Source organism: Lemur catta, chromosome 25 (genome assembly GCF_020740605.2).
Source record: "Lemur catta isolate mLemCat1 chromosome 25, mLemCat1.pri, whole genome shotgun sequence".
Lineage (NCBI taxonomy): Eukaryota > Metazoa > Chordata > Mammalia > Primates > Lemuridae > Lemur > Lemur catta.
Window position 1 is genome coordinate 7,722,469 of NC_059152.1, and position 26,394 is coordinate 7,748,862.

General features: G+C 43.3%; 1 protein-coding gene across 1 annotated transcript in view; it reads right to left on the bottom strand.

Annotated features, from left to right (window-relative positions):
- PCNX2 (pecanex 2) overlaps positions 1-26,394 on the bottom strand; it is a 213,885-nt gene that overhangs the window by 149,202 nt on the left and 38,289 nt on the right. Inside the window, exons 9-12 of the mRNA XM_045537011.1 lie at positions 20,813-20,948; positions 11,850-11,995; positions 3,636-3,789; positions 3,504-3,536 (exon numbers count right to left, since the gene is read on the bottom strand). Of these exons, the coding sequence (XP_045392967.1) occupies positions 3,504-3,536; positions 3,636-3,789; positions 11,850-11,995; positions 20,813-20,948 (469 nt within the window). The remainder of the gene's footprint in view (positions 1-3,503; positions 3,537-3,635; positions 3,790-11,849; positions 11,996-20,812; positions 20,949-26,394) is intronic.

Genomic DNA, 26,394 nt, shown 5'->3' on the forward strand with positions numbered 1-26,394 from the left:
TGCCTCAAAAAAAAAAAAAAGAGAGAGAATATTGAAAGAACACAACTTAAGGTGTTTTTATGAAACAACTTTGACAACTCTACCTATTTATACTACCTGTGTTCTTTTACAATCAGACTAATTTCTTTTAGGCCCAGGGGCTCCTGTACCATATCTATTACATTATTAATTCTGTATCTAAAACTCAAATACACCAAGTGTTATGCAAAAAAAAAAAATTATTTTCATTTTGCTCTCTTCTGGTGTTAACAACTTGCTCAAAATTCGCCACCTGTGCTCCTGGAAACAAGCAAAAAGGAAAAAATAAGTGAATCCCTCTAAGAGCAAGAATTGGCTGAATTTATTAATTAACCACCTCCTGACAAAAGCACAAAGTGGCGTGGTTTGAAACGCAGTCTGGTTCATTCGACAGCCCCTTGTGAATGAAAACAAGCCAGGACTGGAGACAGCAGCAGGCCTGAGAACTGCCTCTGTGCCCCAAACCTTTGGTCACACTCTTGACAATCTCCTCTCTGAAGTTTTTCCATCTACACACAGGAGATAATAAATCTGCCTTCTAAATACCCACATGGCTTGGCCAGATTGCAGCAGGAAATATTTTATAGCTACCATGTTTTGTTTCTTCATTAGCACTACTGGAGAAACACCAACTCAAATGAGAGACTAATCTACTTAGAAATCTGTGTAAGCAAATTAATTACTGCAGTAAACACGGTTAGATGTCTATGTTTACTACGATGGTGAGAAAAGTAATGTCTCGCTGTGACAGGCTTGCTCAGATAAAGGGACAGCAGCTTGATCCATTCCTGCAGGAACTAGACAATATGACTCCAACCTAGAGCAGAGCAGGGCAGGAGCCCTAGTAACGGGCATTACAAATCCACAAGGATCATGCAGGGGTACTTGCCATCCGCCTGTGCTAGCATGTTCTGCATTACTTCTGAAACGACATGCAGGAAAGGAACGTTTAATAGCATAGACCACCCCTCCCCTGAGTCACCCAGAAAAACGGTGACGCTGAAGTGTAGGAACGAGCAAGGAAGCTTTCCCGAAGCAGGAGGGTGGTGCCGTGGCATCTAGGGTGGGCTGGAACAAAACGCTGCAAAGCTGCACAGCTCTGCCCCCACCACCTAACCCAGATTTCTGGTGATGATCATAACAATACATCTCAATACCCTAATTATGCTGCTTCTGCTTATCTTGACATTCAGACTCCAGGATAAAAGAAGATGTATTACATGTCAACCAATTATGGGAAACAGAGGAATTTAACAAGAGAGCAACGTGCACCATGTGATGGTCCAATTATAAGCTTTTTCTTAATTACTGTGAGTGAAACAGGAGCTATCACAGATTTAAAATCAGTCCTAAGTCCTGGATATGAGTCTTTTAAAAGCACAATAGAGGGACGATCAAGCTTTCTTTCACTGGAAGAGTCTTCCAGGGACCCGGAGGGGCTTGCCACAACACAGGAAAGATGGCTGCTCAGAGAGCTGGGGAGTCCTCCTGGGCCAGAGTAACTGCAGGGTGGTGCCTGTCTCCCCGAGTGCCTGTACACGGCCCCAAACAAGGGGAAGGGGCAGCAGGCTCAGACAAAACCACGTGCCTGTGTTTCAGAGTTCACGGAAAAATGCCAGAGCACCAACATATCGGTATTGGTAAGCCCAGAGTCGCAGTTACAAACTGGCCCAAAGTTATGGGGATGAAAGGTAACAGTACACTTGAAAATGTGGACTAGGAAGAGATCAGCTTCATGTGAAAAGAATAATGATTCAGGGAAATGCAATTTCAAACCACAATGACACATCACCTCACACCTGTTAAAAGGTCTTATGGGCTGGGCGCAGTCGCTCACACCCACAATCCTAGCACTTTGGGAGGCCTACGTAGGAGGATTGCTGGAGGCCAGGAGTTCGAGACCAGCCTGAGCTAGATCGAGACCCGCCCCCGCCCCGGAATCTCTAGAGGAAATAGAAAAATTCTCTGGGTGTGGTGGCACGCGCTTGTAGTCCCGGCTACTTGTGGGGGCTGAGGCAGGAGGATCATTTGAGCCCAGGAGTTTGAGGTTGCTGTGAGCTATGATGCAGAGAACCACTGCACTCTAGCTGGGGTGATAGAGTGAGACTCTGTCTCAAAGAAAAAAAAAGTCTTTTAACAGAAAGACAAAAGAGAACAGTGTTGGTGCAAATGTGGAGAAAAGGGAACCCTGTACACCGCTGATAGGAATGTAAATTGGTACAATCATTATAGCAAACACTATGGAGGTTTCCCAGAATAATTAAAAATCCAACTACCATATGACCCAGGAACCCCACTTCTGGGTATACGTACAAAGGAAATGAAATCAGAATGTTGAAGAGACATCTGCCGTGTTCATTGCAGCTCTAGTCACAGTTGCCAAGACATGGAATCAACCTAAGTGTCCATCAAGGGATGAATGGATAAAGAAAATGTGGTACATGCATCCAATGGAATATTACTCAGCCTTTAAAAAGAAGGTGATCCTGTCATTTGCAACAACACTGATGAACCCCAAGGACATTAGGTTAAACGAAATAAGCCAGGCACAGAAAGAAAATTACTGCAGGATCTCACTTACATGTGAAATATAAGAAAGCCAAACTCACAGAAGCAGAGATTAGAATAGTGGTTCCCAGGGGCTGGAGTAGATGGGGTGGGGAACGAGGAAAGCTTGGTCAAAGGGTACAAAGTTTCACTCAGACAGGAGGAATTTGTTCCAGACACCTACCGTATAGCATGGTGACTACAGTTAATAACACCGCACTATATACTTGAAAATTGCTAAAGAGTAGATTTCAAATGTTCTCACCAGAAAAAAAAAAAAATGACATGTGAGGTGATAGATATGTTAATTAGCTTGATTTAATCATTCCACAATGTATACACACACCAAAACATCACTTTATATCCCATAAATATATATGATAAATTTAAAAAATAATAATGATTCATTGCCCACATAACTGATATTACTAATAATAATAGCTAACATTTATTGAGCGATCTCTGTGTGCCAGGCACTGTTGTACACACATTACGTGAATTAAATTCCCATAAGTGTTTTCATTAGCCTCATTTACACATAGGGAAACCGAGGCATGGAGAGGACCAGTATTTTGCTCAGTGTCAGAAACTCAAGCGGAAGAATCTGGAAACAAAGGCAGGCAGGCTGACTGCAGAGTCTGCATTCTTCCCCAGCAGGCTGCTCGCTGTTTCCTGGCATGGATGTGGTGTAAGAGAAAACCCCCTCCACACACTCTCCGACCCCCACCCCGACCCTCCCCCAGTACCACCCACATCATGCTCTCAGAGCCAACTGGAACTTGGCCACCATGCACTCATACGCCCATTTAACATTTCTAATCTTTATATTCAACATATAGATATAGATACAGATTTTGCCTTTTGAATAGATTTTGGCCTTTTCCCGTCTTTAACGCAGGCAGACGAGACCAGCCACTTGCCTGCATTTGGAAACTTACGTGTATTGGTGAGGCGGGGTCGGGCTGAACGCTCTGAAACACAAATCAGAAGTGTCTGTGTCATCATCTCACGATCTCAAGGCCACATTAGCGAGAACACATGTTACTGGTAAGAATTAGGCGAGACCTTGCCTTTAGCAGCGAATACTGGCAGCCGGCCATGACCAGGCAGAAGAGGAGCACCCACATATCTTTGCAAAAGCCTCGGCTCAGTGTCAGAAATCCGAGGAGGGAGACCAGGACAATGAGTAAAACCGCCAGCACATTCTCCTTGACATCTTCAGTTCTGTGCAAAATACACAAAGACAAAGGAAATGAAAGGTAAGTTTGTCCACTTTCAAACAGAGAATACCTGCGTGTTTCTAAAAGGACAGGCTGGGACAGCACCGTAGTTACCTTAAGCAACCCTCTACATCTGGCTACAAGATTTCCAGGTTTCTTTCTTTCCTCATTCTTGTGCTTTATAAACAAAAATCCAGGTTTTGGCCCCAGATTTCTGTCATTGAAGCAAATGAAATATCAGCCCCGTGGATGTTCTTAGCCACTAAGTGAGGTTTACTGGTGAGAGGCAGTTAACGATTCCATCCACAACCATGAAATGTGTTTCATATAAAGAGCTTCGTTGGTTCCTTTCAATGGGGTGGGGTCGCATGAACACCTGGTGAAGGCAGGAAATTGCTCCCAGATACAGTCTTTGGAGCCAGGGTTTGCTGCCCAGTTTTGGAAGCTCAGAGAGCTCCAGCCAGAGAGCTGAGAGGGAGTTGCAACCTCCCGAAGGTGCAGAGGGCCTGCCATGGCCACACTGTCTCACTGGGTGACTTTTTTTCTTGTGGGACTCCCCATACAAGATACAAAGGGACAAGGTAAGGGAGTTTTAGGGTACTGATAGGAGGGGGCTTCAGGGCTGGATCCTGAAACCTAAGCAGGACGCAGGATGATAACTCACCACAACTTCAAACTCCTGGGCTCAAATGATCCTCCCACCTCAGCCTCATAAGGAGCTGGGACTGTGGGTGCATGCCCCCATTCTCAGCTAATTTTTCTTTCTATTTTTTGTAGAGATGGGGTCTTGCTATATTTCCCAGGCTGCAAGGGCTGCGAGATGGGAGAGAGCTGGTGGGTCACAGTGCTAGAGAGGATTGGGGAACCGGTAGAGGGAGGTAGAGGGAGATATGAACAATGAGCAGAGACTGGGCTTAGGACTTCAGAGGTGGAAGACTTCTATGGGAGGAAAAAAATGCAAGGTGGGGCCATGGGAAGGAGTGGCAGAAATGGAGAAAGGGGCTGGGCGTTGTGGCTCATGCTTGTAATCCCAGCACTTTGGGAGGCTGAGGTGGGACAATTGCTTGAGGCCACGAGTTCAAGACCAGCCTGGGAAATATAGCAAGACCCCCATCTCTACAAAAAATAGAAAGAAACATTAGCTGAGAATGGGGGCATGCACCCACAGTCCCAGCTACTTATGAGGCTGAGGTGGGAGGATCATTTGAGCCCAGGAGTTTGAAGTTGCGGTGAGTTATCATGAGCTCACTGCACCCCAGCCTGGGTGACAGAGCGAGACACTGTCTCTAAAAAAGTGCAAATTAAAAAATGGAGCAAGGGAGGATAACGTGGACCACAAGGCCAGGGAACAAAAGGTCCAGAGTTCAGATGGGACATTCACAGGAATTCTGAGCATACTTCTTACCTCACCAATTTTTGCTCCTATACGTGTTGGTCACCCTCACTAAACTGCGATCGTTTTTAGACAGGGATAAGTGGCTACTTCATGTCTGGCATGTAAGCAATCGTGAACATTTTTTAAAAATGAATAGACTATTTTTAGAGACATTTGAGATTCACGGCAAAACCGAGGGGAAAGCACAGAGTTCCCACGTTCCCTCCTCCCACGGACGCACACGCACAGCCTGCACCACGACCAGCACAACTGATGAACCTGCACTGACACGCCATTGTCACCCAAAGTCCGTGATTTACGTTAGGGTTCACTCTTAGCGTCGTGCATTCTATAGGTTTGGACAAATATATCCATCATTATAATACCATACAGAGAAGCTTCCCTGCCCTAAAAATCACCTATGCTCCACCTATTCGTGCCTCGCCCACCCTTGGCAACCACTTTTACTGTCTCCATGGTTTCGCCTTTTCCAGAAAATCATGGAGTTGGAATCTTTACAGTATGCAGCCTTTTCAGATTAGCTTCTTTCACTTAGTACGAAGCATTTAAGGTTCCTCCATGTCTTTTTGTGGTTCGATGCCTCATTTCTTTTTATCCCTTATAATATTACAGTGTGTGGATGTATCATAGTTTACTTATCCATGCACCTATTGAAGGGCATCCAGGTTGCTTCCAAGTTTCAGCAACTATGAATAAAGCTGTTATAAACATTCATGTGCAGGTTTTTGCATGGGCATAGGTTTTCCACTCATCTGGGTAAATACCAAGAGTGAGATTGTTAGGTCGTGTAGTAAGAACATGTTTAGTTTGGTAAGAAACTGCAGAACTGTCTTCCAAAGAGGCTGTACCATTCTACATTCCAGCCAATGATAAGATCCTACAGCTTTGCATCCTTGGTGTTTTCAGGGTTTCGGATTTCTGCCATCCTAATAGGTGTGTGCAGTGGTATTTCGGTGTTTGCAATTCTCTAATGACATATGAGGGGGACCATCTTTTCAGATGCTTATTTGTGTATCTTCTTTGGTGAGGCATCTGTTCAGACCTTAAGCCCATTTTCAAGTTGTTCATTTTCTTACTGCTGAGTTTTAAACATTCTCTGTGTGTTTTGGATAACAGTCCTTTGACGGATATGTCTTTCGTAAATGTTTTCTTCCAGTCTGTGGAACATTTTTAACGGAGGAATAAATGAGTGAAAACGAACCCAAATCTAATGCCGACACCAGATGTCCAACAGCTAAAGAAAACAGGGGAGAAACAACTAAGGATAAAACTCAAGGAAACACAATTGAGTGCAAGAATCATTTGGTAGGGACTTTTTATATATAATGACAGACAGATGATTGACTGATAGATATAGATATAGATATAGATTTAAGAGATTCAAAGAACTGGAAAAATAAATGACTGCAGTAAAATAAGTTTGGAGCTTTGCCTGCCAAGAAGCACGGCCTTGGGCCCCCAACAGAAAGGAGGGCAAGAGCCAGGGGAAGGAAACGATGGTTAGTTTGTCTGGACTGCAGCTGACATATTACAGAATAATACAAGCAACGTAACACAGGGATGTACAGAAAGATCAAGTATGCAGAGATCATGATGCTCAAGTTAAAATTTTTTTAAAAAACTATTTGGGGAACTAAAATAGATTTGGTGGAAAGGGAAATTTGTGTGTCATTTATTTTCCACTATGCACTTTTAATAGAGCTAAATATATTTGGTTAGTGCCAGTTCATATAACAAAATCCATTCCGTGTTCTTCAGTGTGCTCATAACATCTCGATGTACACTTAAAAACATCTAAGAGCCCTGGAAATAAAACGAAACAAATTTCAAAGGAAGAAAAACAAAACTTTTTTCTATTTGGCAGGAAGGAATAAAATTCCTAAAAAAGTATTTTTCTCCCAGATTCTCCTCCACCAGGAAGGACTCCATTACTCTCCCCCCAGGTTCCCACCACTCCCCTCCTGTGGTCTCTCATTTAAGCTACATTTAAATACTGAGTTAAACAGTTTACTCACTGGGCAGGGGGTGAGGTGACTGAGGCTGTACTTTTGGAAGAGCTTTACATGCTATACTGGAAGGGAAAGAGACCAGGGCAAGGATAAACAACACTCCCCGGAGAGGTAACCAGAGCCTGGGAAATCGACATGGCTGGGGAATAGGCAAGGACCCCTGACTCTACGACATAATTCATCCATACAGACCCCAAATGGATTACGGACAGTGACGCACTGATTGAAAGAATAAAGACCTCTCCAAGATTTCAATCTGGGTGAAAAAGGATCATGGTGGAATCAATGGCAGAAATTGGGAAGAGGAGCTGATTTTCAAAGGAAAGTTAGTTCATTGGGTCATGCAACAACAGTGGTCAGCCCTGCTCTAGCTGCTGGGATACACCAGTGAACAGAAGGGATGGAGCTTCCTTTCTAGTAGGTGGTGCCGTAAAGTAAATATGAACCCCCCAAATCAAGTATATTATATAGTAAGCAAAGACAATAAGTGCAACAGAAGAAGGAATAGAGCAAGATGCAAGGAAAGGCCAGGGGGTTGGCCATGCAGATATCGGGGGAAGAAGGTTCCAGGCAGAGGGAATTGCTGGTGTACAGGTCTTGGGCTGCAAGGTGCCTGCCACGGCTGGAAAACAACAGGAAGGCCAGCGGGGGTGGGGAAGAGTGCCGGGTGATGGTGGGAGATGAGGTCAGAGAGCACAGGAGCGGCTACAGCGCGGGGGACTTGAGGGCACCGTGAGCACTTGGGTTTTCATTCTGCGTGAAATGGGAGCCACTGCAAGGGGGTCAGCAGAGCAGTGACATTGAAAAGCCTCGCTGTCTTGTGTTAGGAGCAGGGCACAGGGGACAGGGAGAAGCGGCAAGATGCCAGTGCAGGAACCAGGAGAGAGATGGAATGGCTCAGATCAGGTGGTCGCATTAAAGCTGGAAAGGCGAGGTCGGTACATTTGGAAGGAACAGGGACCACAACTTCCTGTGAGAGACTGAATTCAGGTACGAAAGGAAGGAAGACTCAGGCATGACTGCAAGGCGTCTAACCAGAGGAACTGCAAGGATGGGCTGTCACGAGTTGAGATGGGGAAGGCCGCAGCTGAAGCAGGCCTCCGTGTGGTGGAGAAAAGGAGCTCAGTTTGGACTATGATCGTGAGACGTCAATTTGGTAGCTGGATACACAAGTCCAGAGTATAGGAGATGGGTCCAAGTTGGAGCAATAAATCTGAGAGTCACTGGCATATTTAATGTTACAAGACTGAATATAATCACCAAAGAAAAGAGAGCAGATAGAGATAGAAAATAGACCAAGAGCCATGCAGCTACTGGGGACCCCAACATTAAGGGGTCGAGAGGCAGAGGGACCTGTAAAACTTCCCTTCCTATGAAGGAGCGGCCAGCAAGGCAGAAGGAAAACCAAGAAAGGGCTTGAGAAGAAACCAAAAGAAGAACATCTACCAGGAAAGGAGAAATCAACTGTCAAATACTGGCAAATGGGTCTAGTAACATGAGAACTGAAAGACAGGTCAATGGTGACCTTGACAAGGTCAGGTTCAAAGGAGTATTGTGCCTGGGGGAACCAGGATGGAGCAGGATTCCAAAAGGAGAAGAGGAACTGGACACACGCACAGGCAACCCTTCGAGGAGTTTTGCCCCAAAGGGGAGCAGAGAAATGGGACGGTAGCTGGTGAGAAAGTGGGGTCAAGAAAGGATTTTTAAGGATGGGAGAGGTAAGAGCACATTCTCACGGTGGTAGTGATGGCAGTGAGTTCAGCTGGAGAAGCATGGATGATTTCCTCTCTACCTGTCTCGTAGCTAGCTCCTGCTCCTATTTTATATCTCAGTGCGTGTGGCTCCTCCGCAGCAAAGCCTTGGCCAACCGCCCACTCTCCCATCAGTGCCCCTCCTCGCCAGGTTCCTCCATCTCAGGCCTTCAGCGTTTCTTTCAGGGCAACTACTCCAGTGTGCTCTTCCCCCCAGTAGAATGGAAGTTCCATGAGGGACGATGGCTGTTTTGCTCACTCACTCTACACCCAATGCCCAGTACAGAGCCCGGTGTGGAGTCGGTGCTTGAGTTAATATCTGCTGCATAAAGTGTTGAAATGATGGACAGCTTCATATTTTAGGTGCTGACCTGATAAACTAGATAGAGGCAAAGAAAACCTCCGTGTTTTACAGGAGGAAATAAGAGAAAATAAGCAAGGAGAATAGGACAAGTTCACAAATATCTGAGTAGAATGGATGGAGAACTACAAGCACGTTAGAAGAGGCTACAGTTATAGCAACCATGAAGCTACTGCTCAGAGACTAAGGCAATATTTTCAGGGAAGAACAGCCTGAACACAAGAGTTAGGTGAAAGATACCAGGTGGAAAGACCTTAACTGATGGAAGTTTATAGCAGTGGTCAGCTCAGTTTCAGTGCTTGTTACCCACTGATTCTTCCACTTCCTGCCCGGCTCTCACAGTTTGTTTTTTATTATGCATACTTTTTCTTTCTAAACTTTAAATTTTAGCGATTCGAGTTCTTTCATCCACTTTGTATATAATGCCCCCCCCCACTGAATCTCGAAGGCAATATATTTATGCCTTTGGAAATAAAAATTTAGCTATCATAATAAAAAAGTATAAAATTTATTGTGGAAATTTCCGGGGTTTTTTGGCACAAATCTTTTGAAAACATTGCGGTCCTAATTAAGAAAATGAGTCAATGAGGTGGAGCTCTATATGGTCCACAAAGGCTGCACTGAAGTGGTGACATCTCATGCCTGGGCATCTGCATTTTTGCAGCACTCCCTGTGCTGTTTGGGGATTACACTCTCCTTGCAATGTTCCCAAACTGCTCAGGTTTTCTAGGTCAGTGTTTTGGGTCTCTTCCTCCTTCCTTGCTGTGAGCTATGGGTTCATGCAGTCTCTTTCCTCCTCTTAATTGACTCCAAGCTGTAAAAACAGATCACCCATCCTGCTCACTGATGACTTCAGGTACGCTAAGGGTCTAAATTTTAGTGTCTGGATTTGACAACATCTATTTTGGCTACCCTCAATTTTTTCTTTTTTTACTCATTTTTCTTTTTTCTGAGTTCTGGACCACATTCCTGGTAATAATAATAACAATAACAGCAACTGACATTTAAAGAACTCTTTCAGTGGGCAAAGGGGATTTCATCCTCATAACCTCCTTATGGTATAGGTTTTCCCCATCTCACAGATAGGCAAGTGAGGCACTGAAAGGTTTTGTAGCCATCCTAAGATCACAGCACTAATAAGTAGTGGGGAGTGGATTTGATTCCCAAGGGCTGCCTCCAGAGCCCAGGGGCTCCCACATCAACTAAAGTATCTATGGATGAGGGAGTAGTGCTGTTTCTAGGTCATTCCTAAGCATAAAATCTAAAAACCCATTGTGACTTGCAAGAAAGGTGATTAAAACCATAAAACCATGAACTTTTATAAACCACAGTCATCTTCATCATCCTTTGTTAGACCTCCATTGGATTTGGATTTTGAGTTAATTTTTTGTCACCAACTAGATTTCAAAATAACAAACATAGACATCTATAGAAATATTTGTTTTTAATATGAAGGGTTAACACAAGCTAGTCTAACTTTCAATAATTCCTTTGTAACAGAAAATAATTAATATTTCAAGAAAATGCCTCATTTAGCAGAATGTATTATCTTGGATTATTAGTTAAGTATTAAATGTTTCTCTTAAGCGTGTGCCCCTTGGGTGACACAGTGGTGTTAGGAAAGCCCATTACAACTCCATTCCCTGGCTTGTGGGTCCTGAAATTTGCTGTTATAATTTGGCACGACTACAGTTTTTTCATACGTGATCACACCGGTGAAGACATGACTGCAACAAGCAGTCAGTGGGGGCCCAACCACAGGGCAGGCAACCAGTTTCCCATTGCCCACACTGGCTGGCACTCAACTGTGCAGCTCAGCAGTTGCTAAGGCAGCGTTGACAACAGCATCTTGAATGCTTAAACCAACCTTTCAGTCGGAGCTACTCAGCCCTTGAAGATCGCAGTACCGTCCTTGGCACATCTTGAAGTAGAGGAGGGCATAAATGGGTCCTAGCCCCTTACCTAGCCCCATCTCCACCATGCCTTACCCCACTCTAACCTCTCTCGTCTACCTTCCCAGCCAGTGACCACATCTCCAGCCCAATAGCAGTTTATCCTGAGGAGCAGTGGTAATCGAAGGAGAAACGAAAAGGGTTTAGGGGAAGGATTAATATTTAAGTTCGTGGACATCAGACAGAAGTGAGCAATGAGAATCTGACCTGTCTGGGGAAGAGGCAGACATCACTCACTTCATCCCCTTCCTCTCCCCACGCCCACACCCAGTCGAGCCAGGCCCTGTGTCAAAGACCGAGCCTCAAGCTGTCCTACAAAAATGGGGCAAGATATGAGTAGACCAAAGCATAATACTGTCCCCAAAGCTAATCTTAAATATGAACTATGTTACCCAATTCTCATATCTCCCATTGCAACTGCTAAATTACACCTGTTTAAGTTTTCAGGATCTTACTGGCTTTGACTATGGGTTGGCAGCAAAGAGGTGCACAGCTTGAAGATATTCTAGGGAACCTAAGCAAGTGGCAATTTTCTTTTTAGAAGCATGCAATTGTTGTGTCTCTCCATGGTACATTTGCATGCTCAGCCGCTTACCGATCCAGTAACGCCAACAAGGTAAGTCGATCGTACCAGACTTTGATCCACTTGCCAGGGAAAATGATAAATTTGTAAAACTGCTCTCGGTTAAATTTTCCTTGTGTTGAAGAACATGACGAGTCTTCCAGATCCTGACTCACATGCTTTTAGATGCCGAAAGAAACAACAGAGAAAGGGTTTCATATTGTCAGGCCATTGCCACAAATACACATCATAATTTAAAAATATAAGAGCAGATGTTCAAATTCTGAAATTTAAACATATTTCATTTAAAATGAATACTCTAAGAAAAGGATAATGATAACAAAAAGGGTCTTTCTTACCAACACACTTCAATTCCATTATAGCACACCATCAAGATTGTGCTGCTGGTCACAGGAAAATGCTACTATTCATTAAGGCCAAGAAACTGCCATAAAAATCGTGCTTATGAAAGATAACAATTCAACGAAAGATCTGAAATGACTTCATTTCTGAAAACTGTGTTACTTAATGTAATGCTGAGAAAAATATTCAAATTTTACTAAGAGTAAAAAAATTTTCACCGGCAGTATCTAGGGCATCGGTGAAGCCTGCTGTTAAAAAAACTGAAATAGTTTTTGAAAAAAAAATCTAAACTGATAAAATTGAAACAGGTAGGGAAATTCAGATGCAGATGTTTAGAGTTTTAACCCCAAATTCAATTCTGACTAGCTCTAATCCAGTGGGAAAAAATTCAATTTTGAAAAAAACGTTAATATGCATTGATTTATATACCAAATACTTAGTGAGGGACCTGGTGCAAGGTGAGGAACGGGCAGTCCCCTTAGTCGAGGTGGTGATGACAGAATGTGTTTGGTTAATCCCAACAGTCAGGTCCCACCTTAAGTGAGGTGCTTCCTACTAGACGTCTCACCTTGCATTAAACACTTTGTCTCTTGTCCGTGCGCAGAGGCTGTTACAACCTAAACTCTCATTCATCTCCTGCACCGTTTGGCCACTGCTTGTCACTGCTCACTACTATCCCCAAGCCTCCCCTAAATGCCCCAGCTTCCTGCAGAGCTCCTATTTTTAATCTGTATATACTTTTAATTATGGTAAAAAACAAATAACATAAAAATTACCATCTTATCCATTTTTAAATGTAACGCTCAGCACTGGTAACTATATTCACATTGTTGTGCAACAGATCTCTAGAACTTTGTCATCGCCAAAAAACTGAAACTCTGTACCTGTTGAACAACTCCCCACTTCCTCTCCCCTCAGCCCCTGGCAACCAGCCACCATTCTGTCTCTATGAATCCGACCACTCTGGGTACTTTATATAAGCGGAATCATACGGTATTTATCCTTTCGTGACTGGCTTATTTCACTTAGCATAATGTCCTCAAAGGTCATCCATGTTGTGGCATGTGTCATAATTTCCTTCCTTTTTAAAGCTGAACGGTATTGCATTGTATGTATTTATCACATTTGTTTATCTACTCATCTGTCAATGGATACTCTGGTTGCTTCTACTCTTCAGCTATTGTGAATAGTGCTGCTATGAGCATGGGTGTGCACATATCTCTTCGAGATCTTGCTGTCAATTCTTTTTTTTTTCTTTTTTTTTGAGACAGAGTCTTGCTCTGTTGCCCAGGCTAGAGTGAGTGCCGTGGTGTCAGCCTAGCTCACAGCAACCTCAGACTCCTGGGCTTAAGCGATCCTCCTGCCTCAGCCTCCCGAGTAGCTGGGACTACAGGCATGCGCCACCATGCCTGGCTAATTTTTTCTCTATATATTTTTAGTTGGCCAGATAATTTCTTTCTATTTTTAGTAGAGACGGGGTCTCGCTCTTGCTCAGGCTGGTCTCGAACTCCTGACCTCGAGTGATCCACCCGTCTCGGCCTCCCAGAGTGCTGGGATTACAGGCGTGAGCCACCGCGCCCGGCCTTGCTGTCAATTCTTTTGCATAGGTACCCAGAAGTAGAATTGCTGGATTATTCTAAACTGTATGTTTGTTTGTTTTTTCCAAAATGGGTTTAAGGTTCTAATTTCCCCTAGGCTGACAAACGTAAGACACAGGAGATTACAAAGAATGCAAAGACCAGAAAAGGGATGAGGATGGGATGGAAGAGCAGCTGTGGAGGCGTTTAGCCTCCCACATTGCTCTTTGGCTTACAAAGCACGAGGGTGCACACGGGCAGACTACAAAGTGCCTGGCATGCGTGAGGCAGTGCAGCTGCCTCACTAGACACCACTGCACAACTCTCCGAGAAAGCAGACTTTACCATCGCTCCCTTTCTGGAGGCTGATCCACGGACTCAGCTCACAGGCTGGGGTTATTCCAGACATCAAATATTAATGCAAAAGGCATCTGGAGGGAAAGCTGATCCATCCTGAAGGCAACACACAGGATGAGTTGGACTGAATGATTATGGGAAAGTTGAGGTTGTAAGTGCCACTCGTGCCTGGAATTCTATTCCAACATAAGAGAGCTTCGCGGAAGCTGTCTGCTGTCATGTCAGCAAGAATAGCTTCTTGTTTGAATGATGATGAACTTGTGGCTGATAGTAAACTTCCCCCCAAATGGGTCCTTCCCCTTGATGTCCCACGGACAAAGCATGTGCAAGAGGTGCACAGGTGCTGTGGTTGGTTGACTGTGCTGTGGGAATCCACGTATGATGCGTAAATGGGGCCAGAGTAAGCAACAGCCGAGGTAATGGCCTCTTTCCAATAGCAAGAAAAACACCTCCTTAAATCGAGGTTCCATGTTACATCCTCAGTGGGAAGCTGCAGCCTCAAGGCCACATGTGGCCCTCTGGATCCCCAAGCGCAGCCCCTCAACCAAATCCAAACGTCACAGAACAAATCCCTTTCTTAAAAGGATGTGTTCTGTAAAATTCGGATTCAGTCAAAAGGCCCCACTCAAGGATCCAGGGGGCCACGTGTGGCCCCGAGGCTGCAGGTTCCCCAGCCCTGGACCTCACCTGTTAGAATAGGTCAGTATAAAATGAAATCACGTGAAGACTATGTTTGCAGCTTTTGTAAAACCTATTAAAGAGTTTGGCATACTGTGCTGTTTGTTGCTTAAATGAAAATCCTTATTTGAAAAAAACTCATAATTTAATGGAAAAAAAAGAAATGATTTAATTTCTTTTTATGGGAAAATAAGGTTCATAGAATTTCGTTTTTTCCCTAGATACCAAGGAAGCCCAGTGCTGCATGCACGGACAAACTGACCAAAAAGCCATTTATGCTTCTGAGTTATTAAGCCTTGCCAAAGAACAGCTGTGTCACATTGCCCAGTAAGTCAGGCCTGCAAGTTTAATTCTATGATTCTGAGACAGAGATTAGAAAATGGGGAGGCGGGAGGACAGGGTACAAGGTAAGCTTTGGTTCTTTTTAAAAAACAAGATGATTGCATTTGCTCATGCTCCCCATACAGATGTATTCACAGCATAATACCCACGGCTCATTTAATCAATCTGAATTATCAAGAACAGCTTCGCCTATTATCAGTATATCCTGTTTAAAAAGGCAGCGAAGCACAGAGTACCTTTTAGAAATACTTTTGGTGGAATTAAAAAAAAATCTAAGAATGTAAAACACTACCCACTTGCTAGATACCTGAAAAATTCTACTGTTCAAAATAATGCTACCTTCAACAGTTCCAGATAACTAATAAGAATTTTGATACTAATAATTGCTACCAATTATGAAAGTCATAATTTTGCCATGTATTATCTGTAATCTTTAAAAGCTTACAGTAACTCTTCCAAGTGGGTGTTATTCTGTCCATTTACAGTCTGAGAAACTGAGGCTCTGGGAAGTCAGGTCACCAGCCCAAGGTCGTACGTTAGGAAAAGGTTTGCGGGAAGCCCAGGCTGGGCTCTTTCTGCAGCTCTGCTTACAGGGCCCAGGTCAATCCACGCACCGAGCAGTGCTCATTAGCAAAGCGAAAGCCACCTTTGCAGCAAAACAAATAGCTCAAGAGACAATACCTGAGTCCAGTTGTGAAAAAACAAGTTAAAAGCACAAATCTGAAAAGGAAACCAGTTAATGCACACTGGCAAAAATAATTAGAATGAGGAACAATGGGTTACAAGTAATGTTACTTAAAACAAATTTAAAGTCGGATTTGTGACTTTGAGGGTGAACCACAGCTAATAAAAACCGATTCGAAGGCCTAGTGTGTGGAAGAGAGCAAGTGATCAGCTCTATGGAACCTCCGGGAAGTCAGAACAGGCTCAGGTGGATTTAAATTGTAGGCCTCCTTTTGGGGGGATCTTCAGATTATCAAAGGTTCTCAGAAGGTCTGTGTAGGTTTTACCGGAAAGGGCAGGGGAAGGGAGACAGGATAGAAGAGTGAAGAGCAGACAGTATAAAAAGTGTCCTTTGACGCACCATGTGCAACTAACAGCTCTCAAGCCCAGCATGGGAAGGGGGACTTGGTGAGGACTCGGTTTAGTGTCAGTAGTGGGCTCAGGGGACAGCACAGCAGAGGCTGCCAAGGAGGATGTGAGAACTGGAGGACACAGTAGTGACTAAAGGACAAATGGAAAGGAACCCTGAGTCAGGGTCCCTCCAGTGCCCCGAGTACCAGGGCCCTCTGCAACCGAAGTCTCCTTAGACATCAAACCCCAGGTGAAATACTGCCTGACCCCCGAGATTTCCCATAAAAACAAGGGAAATATGAGAGTATCCAGCACAATGCCATGCACATAACTAGTGGCCAAAACATGCAAGTGGAACGTGAATTGTATCTAGATACGAACAACACTTTGAAGGGCAAAGCGTATAAAGCAAATGTAGGATGATATTATTATATTAGTGGCTCCATTTAGCAGCCAGAATTTGTAACAAATTGTATAGATTCTAAACACATTACAGACAGTTCCCGACTTACAATGGTTCAACTTATAATTGTTTGCCTTTACAATGGTGTGAAAGTAATAGGCAATCAGTAGACTATCAATAAGTTACATGAGATATATAATATTAATACTTGATTATAAAATAGGGTTTGTGTTAGATGATTTTGCCCAGCTGTGGGCTACAGTTAAGTGTTCTAGGCATGTTTAAGGTAGGCTAGGCTAAGCTATATTCTATGATAGGTTAGGTACATTAAATATATTTTCAACTTAAGATATTTTCATAGGGGGACAGCCCAGTCCCATCATAAGTCAGGCATCTGTATTTAAATGAACTTCTGAATATGATAAACGAAAAGTATGCAAATGTTCACTTTTCTTCTTAAAGCCTTACTATACTTTCAAATAAAAGAATATATATGATGAAAAATAAATATATTACGGTATTTTAATTGAAAACTCATCTTTTTCATCTATATAATTATTTCAATGGTTTTACCTGTTAGTAAATGTCAATATTCTTATGAATTCTCATTAATTCTCTAATAGCAAAGTGGGATGTATAATAAAGGCTACCTTTCTATGAACCTAGAATAACAGTTGGCCAGGCCTAGTGCTGTGCCCCTGTGTGCAATTCTCTTCAATTTCGATCAGTTTAGGACCAATGAACTGCTTGGCTTTCATGCTACCCGCAATAATAATAGCGCCACTGTCATAGACTTACATAGAGCTTTAGAGTTTACAAAGTACTTTCATATACGACACTGTCTCACGCTTAACATGAGACAAGCTGAATGAGTTTGAGACCAGATCCAGGCGAGGGAAGCAGAAATGCCGTATTCCTGCAGATCCAACGCTGCTCTTGAGTAGACTGGCCTACCTCTCAACCAGTGGTGTAACAAAGAAAATGTTACTGGCCCATATAACATAAAGGGAAAATGAAAGATTTTAAAAGTTATGGTAATAAGTCTACAGAATATACTTTGTGGGGTTAGAAGCACATGATGGATAAACTGAGGCACAGAGAAGTACCAGTTTATAACATGGATTCACCCAATGTTGTAATTGGTAATGTTTAAAACCCCTGAATGCCAATGTCAAGTTCAAAGGACAGATTTCCACCAATTCCAGTCATGCCCCAACCTTCGCCCTTCCCTTTGTGCCTGGACTCTGGCTCTGCAACGACGATGAAGAAAAGAAACTCCTCCCCTTTTCTGCATATTATAAAAAGAAGATGACCAGCAACTTCTGGGAGCTCCCCTTGCAGGGCTACTTCATTCCATGCACCACACTTTCTTTGTGCCAGGGAAGAATTTCAGACAAGTCTTCTCTCTGGCCTTGGCTCACCTCCTGGCCACTCACCCTGGAGAACTGGTGCTTTGGTGGAATTAGAAGAGTTTGCATGAGGTGGGGGGAGCGTGGTGCTCAGAGGCTGCACTCCAGGAGAGAGGGAGGGAGGATGGGGGAAGGGAAGTGATTAAACAGTCGTCTTCAGAGCCCTATTTTTGCAGGATCTATCTAAGAAATATCTCCTGTGGTTACCCCTGTGCCTCCAGGCTCCAGGAACACGAGGCACACCACACTGGCTTTCCGTGTCACCTCCAGGCCCTTGGCCAGGTGTCTCTGCCTGGACATCGTTACCTCCTTTTTATCTGGCTAACTTCAACTCATCCTCCATGCTTAAGCCGAAGTGTCACCTCGCTGAGGAAGCCACTCTGCTCCTGTTTCCTGACCTGGGGCTTCCTCTGTGTCCCACTGTGTCCAAGCCCATTGGGATCACAGTCTCTGTCACACGGAGCTGAATTGGCCGACTTGCTGTTAAACTTCTTAAAGGCAGGGACAGTGTTTTTCCACCACCATATCCAGCTCCTGGCCCAGGACTGAAAGCACCATCAGCCCACAATAAATAAATACTTGCTGGATAATGAGCAGGAACCAACTTATTTTTATTTTGTGGCTGAAACCTAATTGAATTCCCCAGGGATATCAACTAAATTTAAAAAACTAGTACGATTAAAAAATTTTTTCTACTATGAGAACTTTGTAGATATTTATTCAGGGTCTAAATATGAGACTGGATCGTATTTTCCCCCCTATACACGTATATAGTAAAATATAAAATTTTAAAAAAATTTACTTAAAATTAAAGTTAAAAAGGTTGAAGCAATCAATGAATTTGGTTAAGTGACTAACAATGAAGCACTACAGAGGAATTTATGCCTCATTTGCATTATCGTTCCACTTACAGGATTTTAAATGTCAAATAGGGAGCGGGATAACTGTTGCTGATTTATTCTTGCGGTATTTACTTATTTTCAAGTTTCTGTTCTAACCAGGATGTTCTTGAGAGATTAAATCAATGGATTTGTACCTTTGATAGTTCACAGTTCCTAGTTTCCCTGTGGCTCTGCTATTCATGGAATCACTGGTGTTCACATCTTCCCAAACTATTTCAGTGTTTTCACCAAACTTTCTTGGGGGTTCCACACTAACGTTCTGGAGGGGGAAGGGTGCTTTTCCATGTCTATTTCTGAAGGAAGTGCAGGTTTCTCAGAGAAGGCACACTGTGCAGGGTCCCATGCGCAGGGCTTGTTGTGAGGACTGCAGAGGAGCTGAGGGTGTGGCTTCACACGCCTTGAATAGGGCACCAGGCACGAAGTGTGCAGTCGGGCTCTGAGGCCCTCCCAGGTACTGGAAAGACTGGTGAGCCCAAAGAGATGGGTGGAGAGGAGGGGGCTGCAGCATGCAGGGTCCTCAGAGCTGGGGGCAAATGGCAGGGTCTCTGCTGGTCAGCAGGTGGCATGCCCAGCACCATGGCCAACCCAGGCAGGAGCACCACACAGCACACCTGGTGACCAGGCTGGTGTAGGTATCTGAGGGGCTGCTCCGCTGCCATAGGTGCCCCCTCACCTCCACTTCCCCCCACAGTTCAGGAAAGCCGTCCCCTGTACCCAGAGGCGCTGGAAAGGAGAAGAGGGAGGTGAGCCTGAATACATAAAAGAGAGGAAACGGTCTTGAAAGACTGATTCTTTGAATGGGCTAAATATTTGTTCCCATAGAAACTCCTTCGAGCCTGAAAGGACTGAGTCACCCTTAAGTGGCACTTTGAAGTCAAGTCCCCCCTGCAGTCCCCACAGCAGTGGGAGTAAGGGCTCCAGAGCGATGCATGGTCAGTTAAAAGGTAATTCAACAATTTCTTGCACATCTGAGCAATAGTGTATACATTTCCATCCACTGTATTATCAAGCATCCTTTGGAAAAATTTGGTTAAGCTATCATAAAAACAAATACAAAAGTATTATTTTTTCAAAGGTAGGTTTCTCTAGAATGAACTGAAACATTGCCAGGAGGAAGGTAAACATAGAAACAAACAAACAAACAAACAAAAAAACCTTCACACTAACATGACATTATCCTGTCTGTAATCCCCTTCCCTCCATCTGTACCAACAGAAACCCACCTTTCTTCAGGGTCTAACGCAAGAGTCCCTTCTGAGAAGCCTTCCCCTCCCCCCTCCTCTGAAACACCCCGGATTGAACCTGCAGCTCCAGCTTCCTGTCTGGGTGTGTGCGGAACCTCCCATGTTATCTTTGGCTTTGAAGCCTTGGCTCTGCCTCCCTGGAGTCTCGTTAAAGGTTCACTGGATAAGTGAGTGAACATTAATAAATTATCTCTTCGTAAAATAATGGAAGGCTTCATATTTTAGACCTCTTGATGATAATGTCACTTGCGCCAAGAATAAAGTCTCTCTTCAAGTCAAACATTTAAGAATCTTTGAATGTTTAAGACACAAGACCATAATGAATTAATTTTTCCAAAAACACAGATATTTTCCAAACCACGGGGGAAAAAAGCAACCTAACCGGGCGAGCTCTTGAGAGATTTGCACATCCTGGAAACCGGAGATCAATGTGAATCAATGTCTAATGTGTTCTGAAAAGCAATTAAGACAGGGGCAATCCTGTTAATGTCAACAGAGGTGACCTGTTATCTGCGTGGTCTCTTTCCACATTCCCTCAGCAGACTACCCCGCAGTGACAGACCCGGTTGGTCGTCCAGCCTGGAAACAGGGTTAACGATCCCCTCCTTCCACAACACCCACAAACAGGAACTCTGCATGGTACAAACCCGTGGGGTCTCTGGCTGGGTTCTCCGAGCCACCATCAGTAGCAGCTGTTGCTGAAGGGCACTGACTGCAGGGTCTCCAGAAGACGGGTCTTGACTTTCAGAAGTTGTGGTGCTGGAGGAGCTGACCTGCATCTCCCTGAGGATGGGAGAAACAAAGGTTTTGGTTACCTAGAAACACCAGAAGTCATCTCTTTAGTATTCACAAACACAAGGGCGCTAGGGATTGCCCATGCAGGTGGTGCATGAGCCTTTACAACCTTCCATAAGCAGTTGAGAGTTAACAAATTATGTCTGCAAGGCCAGCTTCAGGCAGAAGGTCAACTACTCTGCACAAGTGGAAATTATTCCAGCTGTCCAGGGTTGCAGTGTGCCATGGGGTAGGTAGGTAGATGTCTGGTGTTCTGGAGGTGACAATTGTAATTTTTTACATATTTAATGTATGGGGTGGGAGTAGAAACAGGTTCTAGCCTCATATTTTGTGAAAACAGTAAATCATTATCATGGGCTTGATAATTCCACCCCCCCATCAATCAGGAAGAAACTACCTCACTGCATCTCCTCCCCGCCACACCCCAAAGCAAGGAAAGTATATATTAGATAAAAGAAATGCCTCAAGTAATTGAAAAAAAAAAAGAGGACATTACTAAATCAGTTGTGATCTATATCTGAAATAGTTTTATTATCTTTAATCACACACAGATTGACAGGACTTAAGTTAATGGAGTTTGTGAAGCAATCTGGCATGTTTTTCTTTTGGCTGAGAAAGCAAAAACTAGGACATGCTTCCCGAGCTGATTTTCTAGCAAGGTACCTATAAGTCTTAGGAGACAATGTTGGCTGCCTACCCAACAGTTATTTCTAACAGAATTCTTGCTAACATAACCCCATTGTATTAAATCATCCAAGACTGTGTGCTTTGGAAGAAAGACTAGGGCCTTCCCTAGCCCCAGGGACAAATCCTGTCTCTAAGCCATTCACCCTGGCCAGGGCTTTGGAATGAGAAAGTAACACAATTCTAAGAGGTTAGAACAAACCTTTGCTCTCTTCATAGGGGAACCAAGAAGAGTCTGCTGGGGATGAGGGAGCTCATGGGCAAGTTTTTCTAGTTCTTAAAAGGTAACAAAAGTAAGGGACCACCTTTCTCCCGGCCTTCGGATGCTAGTGAGTAAGAAACACTGCCCTCGGGACTAAGGGCTGAGGAGCTCAGAGATGGAAAGGAACAGGTTTCTTGACAACAGCATTGAGCCTCTGAATTCACCAACTTTGGGCCTCATGTGTTCTGAGGTTATACGTCTCATTGTGCATTTTGAACTGGGCCTCATGTTTCCTGCAGCCCAAGCTGCCCGGACTAATACAGAACCCTCAGGAATATAGATGCTACAGTAATGTAATTACCTTCTGATTTATGATTTACACCTTTCGTGATAAAATTTATAACAAGTGTTTGGATCTTTCTTTTTCCCAATTTCTTACTACTATATTCATATACGTACAAGTACTTATTCTATATGAAGAGTGTCTACAATACCTCTGCCATTTCACACATACACATATACACATGAACTTGTCTACATTTTAAAGACATAACTGATGATGCATTCAGTAAAGTCCTCCTGACGAAGAACCATTTAGGAAACATATATGAAGTCAGAGTTTAGGAAATGAACCAGGTAGGCTTAGGACATGGAGTTCGAAACCTGAAAAATCCTGTCCTTCCATTCTTTGGACGATTATTCCGTAAACAGTGCTTTTCCTTCCTGCCTATGTTAGCAGCATACTCTCTCTCGCTAACAGAGAAAACGATCAGATGTATAAAAACAATGTTCATTCGATCTGTTCTGCTTTGTACAGAAACCAGTGAGTAACGTAACTGTCATCTCATGGCAAAACACAAGAGAACTGAAAGCGCCTCGTTAATACAAACTCAGAGATACCTAAAACTCAGCACATGCTAGAACTTCACCAAAACCAAAGGACTAATCTGACTGCATTGTAGGTAAGGTAGGTAGGGACTATACACACAGGCAGGAGTGGGAGAAGAAATGCTTGCTTCTGTGCAAAAATCTAGAAGGTGTATAGCACCCTCTATCGCCAACTGACACAAACTAAGAAGTGACTATTGTATAAGGTGTAACAAACATGTTTCAGAGCAACCCTCTTCCTGCTAGTGCTCCCTGCTAGGAAACATGACACAAAAGGAAGTGTCAGTACACGTCAGCTTAATTTTTCCATCTTATTTAGCGTGTTTCTGATTGCAAAATAATAATAATAATAAGTAACGTTTTTTTCTTATGTAAGCCATTTAAATATCCTATTTCAAAATCTAGGGTTTGATTTTCTATTTAAAATCTTTTGGGTGACTCCTAGAATTAAACAGAACTGGGACTAAATTATTTATCTACTACTTGCTATCTGTGACTGTAAACATGTTGTTTTCCTGCCTCAAATCCTCCTTATAAAACAGGGAAGATCCTTTCCTCGTGGGGATTGTTTCGAGAATGAAATCAGACTACGCACGTAAACACTAAACGGTGGCTCCCGTGTATTAGGCACTTCATATCTGGCCCTGAGCTTTTTACTTCCTTCTACTGATTCAGGGCTTGACTTTGCTTCTTCTCATATTAAATAGCAACATGATCCCTATGCTTTTACAGAAATGATACATTAATTCCAGTTGTCACTATTAGCAGGCACGGGGGAAGAGTGTCTTGCCCTCAACTCATACCTGACTACCTCTTTATTTTATAAAGACAGATGCAAACAGCATATTAAGTTCCCTCTTAATTAATCTCTTTTACAAGAGTTGCGTATTCTAGACAAGGCATGAGGATGTTAAGAAAGAATCTCTTCTGAGCTGTACGACAGGTATGTCATCAGAAGCCTGTACTGCCATCTGTATTGTCATGTGTCTAAGGGCTCCCGTTTGGGCAGGAGGAGATGGTCACATGCTCACAGTGAGCACAGCTCAAATGGAGAAGATTTATTCCCTTACTTAGATATAGTTCTCTGGGGTCCGAATAGTGTTGTTATAACCCACGTGCACTAGCTCGTCCACTCGAGTACCACAGAGGCTGTGATGTCCACAAAAGTCACTGACGTGGACAGGCGACAGAAGCCCAATCTTTGAATAATTCCTAAGTCTGTGTTCTTTGCTTGTGTCTCAGATTATTTGCTACTTATTTTTCCCCTCTTTTCGTCATAGACTGTGAGCTGCATAATAATCCAGAAAGACTGTTTTGCTAACTTAGAGCCCAAGCTTTTCCCGTGTTAACACATACAATGTGAAAGCACTAAGTTCCAAGTCACATTTCCTCCTCCTCCAAACCAGTCATGGAAACGGAGCGATCCCACACCTGTAGTAACTATTCTGCAAACTGCAACATATGACACTTAGCACCTCTGGCCTCCATTATCCTGTTCTCTGGTGAATCTCTGCCAAGCGAGTTTGCTTCAGGGCTATAGCAGAGTTAAGTTTGTTTAAACTAGATTGAGCTCTGAGCAACAGCAGAAATATTGATCAGTGGTGGAAACTTCGAAACGAGCTACCACAGGAAGGTAATAAGGATGGGCCCAGGGGTAGAGTCTAGTCTGGGCCAGAATGGTGCACTTTTGTAGGGACGGAGTCGGGCCCCGGACTGGCCGTGACAACGTCCCCCATATTGGACTCCCCAAGTGTCATGTGCCTGAGCTTCGGCACCTAACAACTGGTCAGAATACATACGCGTACCTCCACATTTTCTTACTGATGTGGAAAAAACTTCTTGAAATTCTTCATCTTCCCCAAAATTATAGCCTACTGGCCTCAGAGAAAAGGCTTCTCTTTTCTGCCTATCCTTCCTGTTTCCCAGGCTCCCTCAGGGAACACGGGAACAAGGCACACAGAGGGATGTCCTAGAAATGAAAGACACAGCAACATGTCTAACACGTGGGATATTTAAAGAAAGCAGCACTGTTTTGAAAATCATAACCTGTTATTTAGAAATTTTAACAGAGATTCTTGTTGTAAAGTTGGCAAACAACTTTTCTTTTATGTGACAGAAAATTTGTGTAAGGATCTGAGAAAAAGGCAGCAACGAAGTGACAAGGCACCAAGCGTGGGACCAGACTGCCACCATGTGGCAGCTGGGGCTGTAACCACAGGAACAGAGCCACGCTGCGGCAGGGCCTCTTCCCAGGCTTCCTGAGAAAGTGCCCCGGAGAACAGAAGTCTGTCTAGCATCGACCTCACGAACCTTCCAGCCTATGACTCTGTGCCTGGATGGAAGTGTAATCTCTTTCTAAGATGTTTAAGAAGACAAAGTAAGAACTAGAGGGGAAGGAACAGAGAATAAAAAGTGAAAAACAATAGAGAGAGAACAAAGAAATTTGGGGCAGCAGAAACTACACAGAGACAGACCCCAGAAAATCATCTGCTTCTTGTGAATCTTTTCCACTTAGATCACATCTGTGTGATCAATGGTACTAAGAACCCCCAAAAGTTTGTTAAATTTGAAGAAACATTAAACATGTCTATTACCTAGATTAATTGAGTGATGCAGTTATACGCATGATCTCAAGTATTTGTGGAGTTGAAATTTCCAAACTACGCTTGAATGGGACATAGAACTGGGTGTATCTAATACTGAAGGAAATCACAACGTGTTACTCTATATATTGACTATATCTCATTGACTCACTTCAGTGCCCCACACTCCTGCTTAGCTATTCCAAACCAGGAGGTCACTGTTTCTTCTGACTAAAGCAAAAAACAGAGTCTAAGCAGAGATGATTATTTCTGGCAACTTTCTGCCTGCTTATCTTATTCGGGAACTGGCTAGATACTAAAACATTGTGGCTTTAGAGGACATTCCTGAAAGTTAATCCCAATAGGTAAGGGAGGTTTTATTGAGATAAGAGTCAGGGAGGCTGACAATGTCAACAAAAGAGTGTGGATTCTGAGGAGAGAATAAAGATTAAGCACAGGGCTGCAATTCACCTTTGGAGTATGGTCCACAAAGAGTCTGGGATTTAGAACAGCTTTCAAACATAAGCCTAATTTATAAACTGAACAATATCTGTTCTTATCTTTGCTACAAAGATTCAAAACCAAATAAAAGCCAGAAATAAGTGAATTCAGATAAATATTTACATTACCAACCTACTCTATTTTTCAAATAAAAACAAGTTGAGGTACCATCTTTGGTACAAAAATCTCCAATGAAAATATTGTAAACTAATTTGCTCCAGAATGACTTTTCCATTCCATGCCTACTTTATGAGTAGCAGATCCTCAAAACAAATCTCTTTCCATCAGATTTCACTGGGGAGCAAATGATACGCATTTCATATCCATTTCCATTAGATTGCTTATGACACTGGGAAAGGAGGATTAATACTGAAGCACAGTTATAGATCTTTCATAGAAATCTGCTATATTACTTGATATAATTAATAGACAAAAGAAATTTAAATCTTTGCTGAGCAAAGGCAATTATGAAACTTTAACTGCAAGACCTACAACGGAACAAAAGTCCACTCTGCAATGAACCCTTTGGACACAAAATGCAATTTTCTAGGCAGATAGCCTACTTCAATTTTCTAAG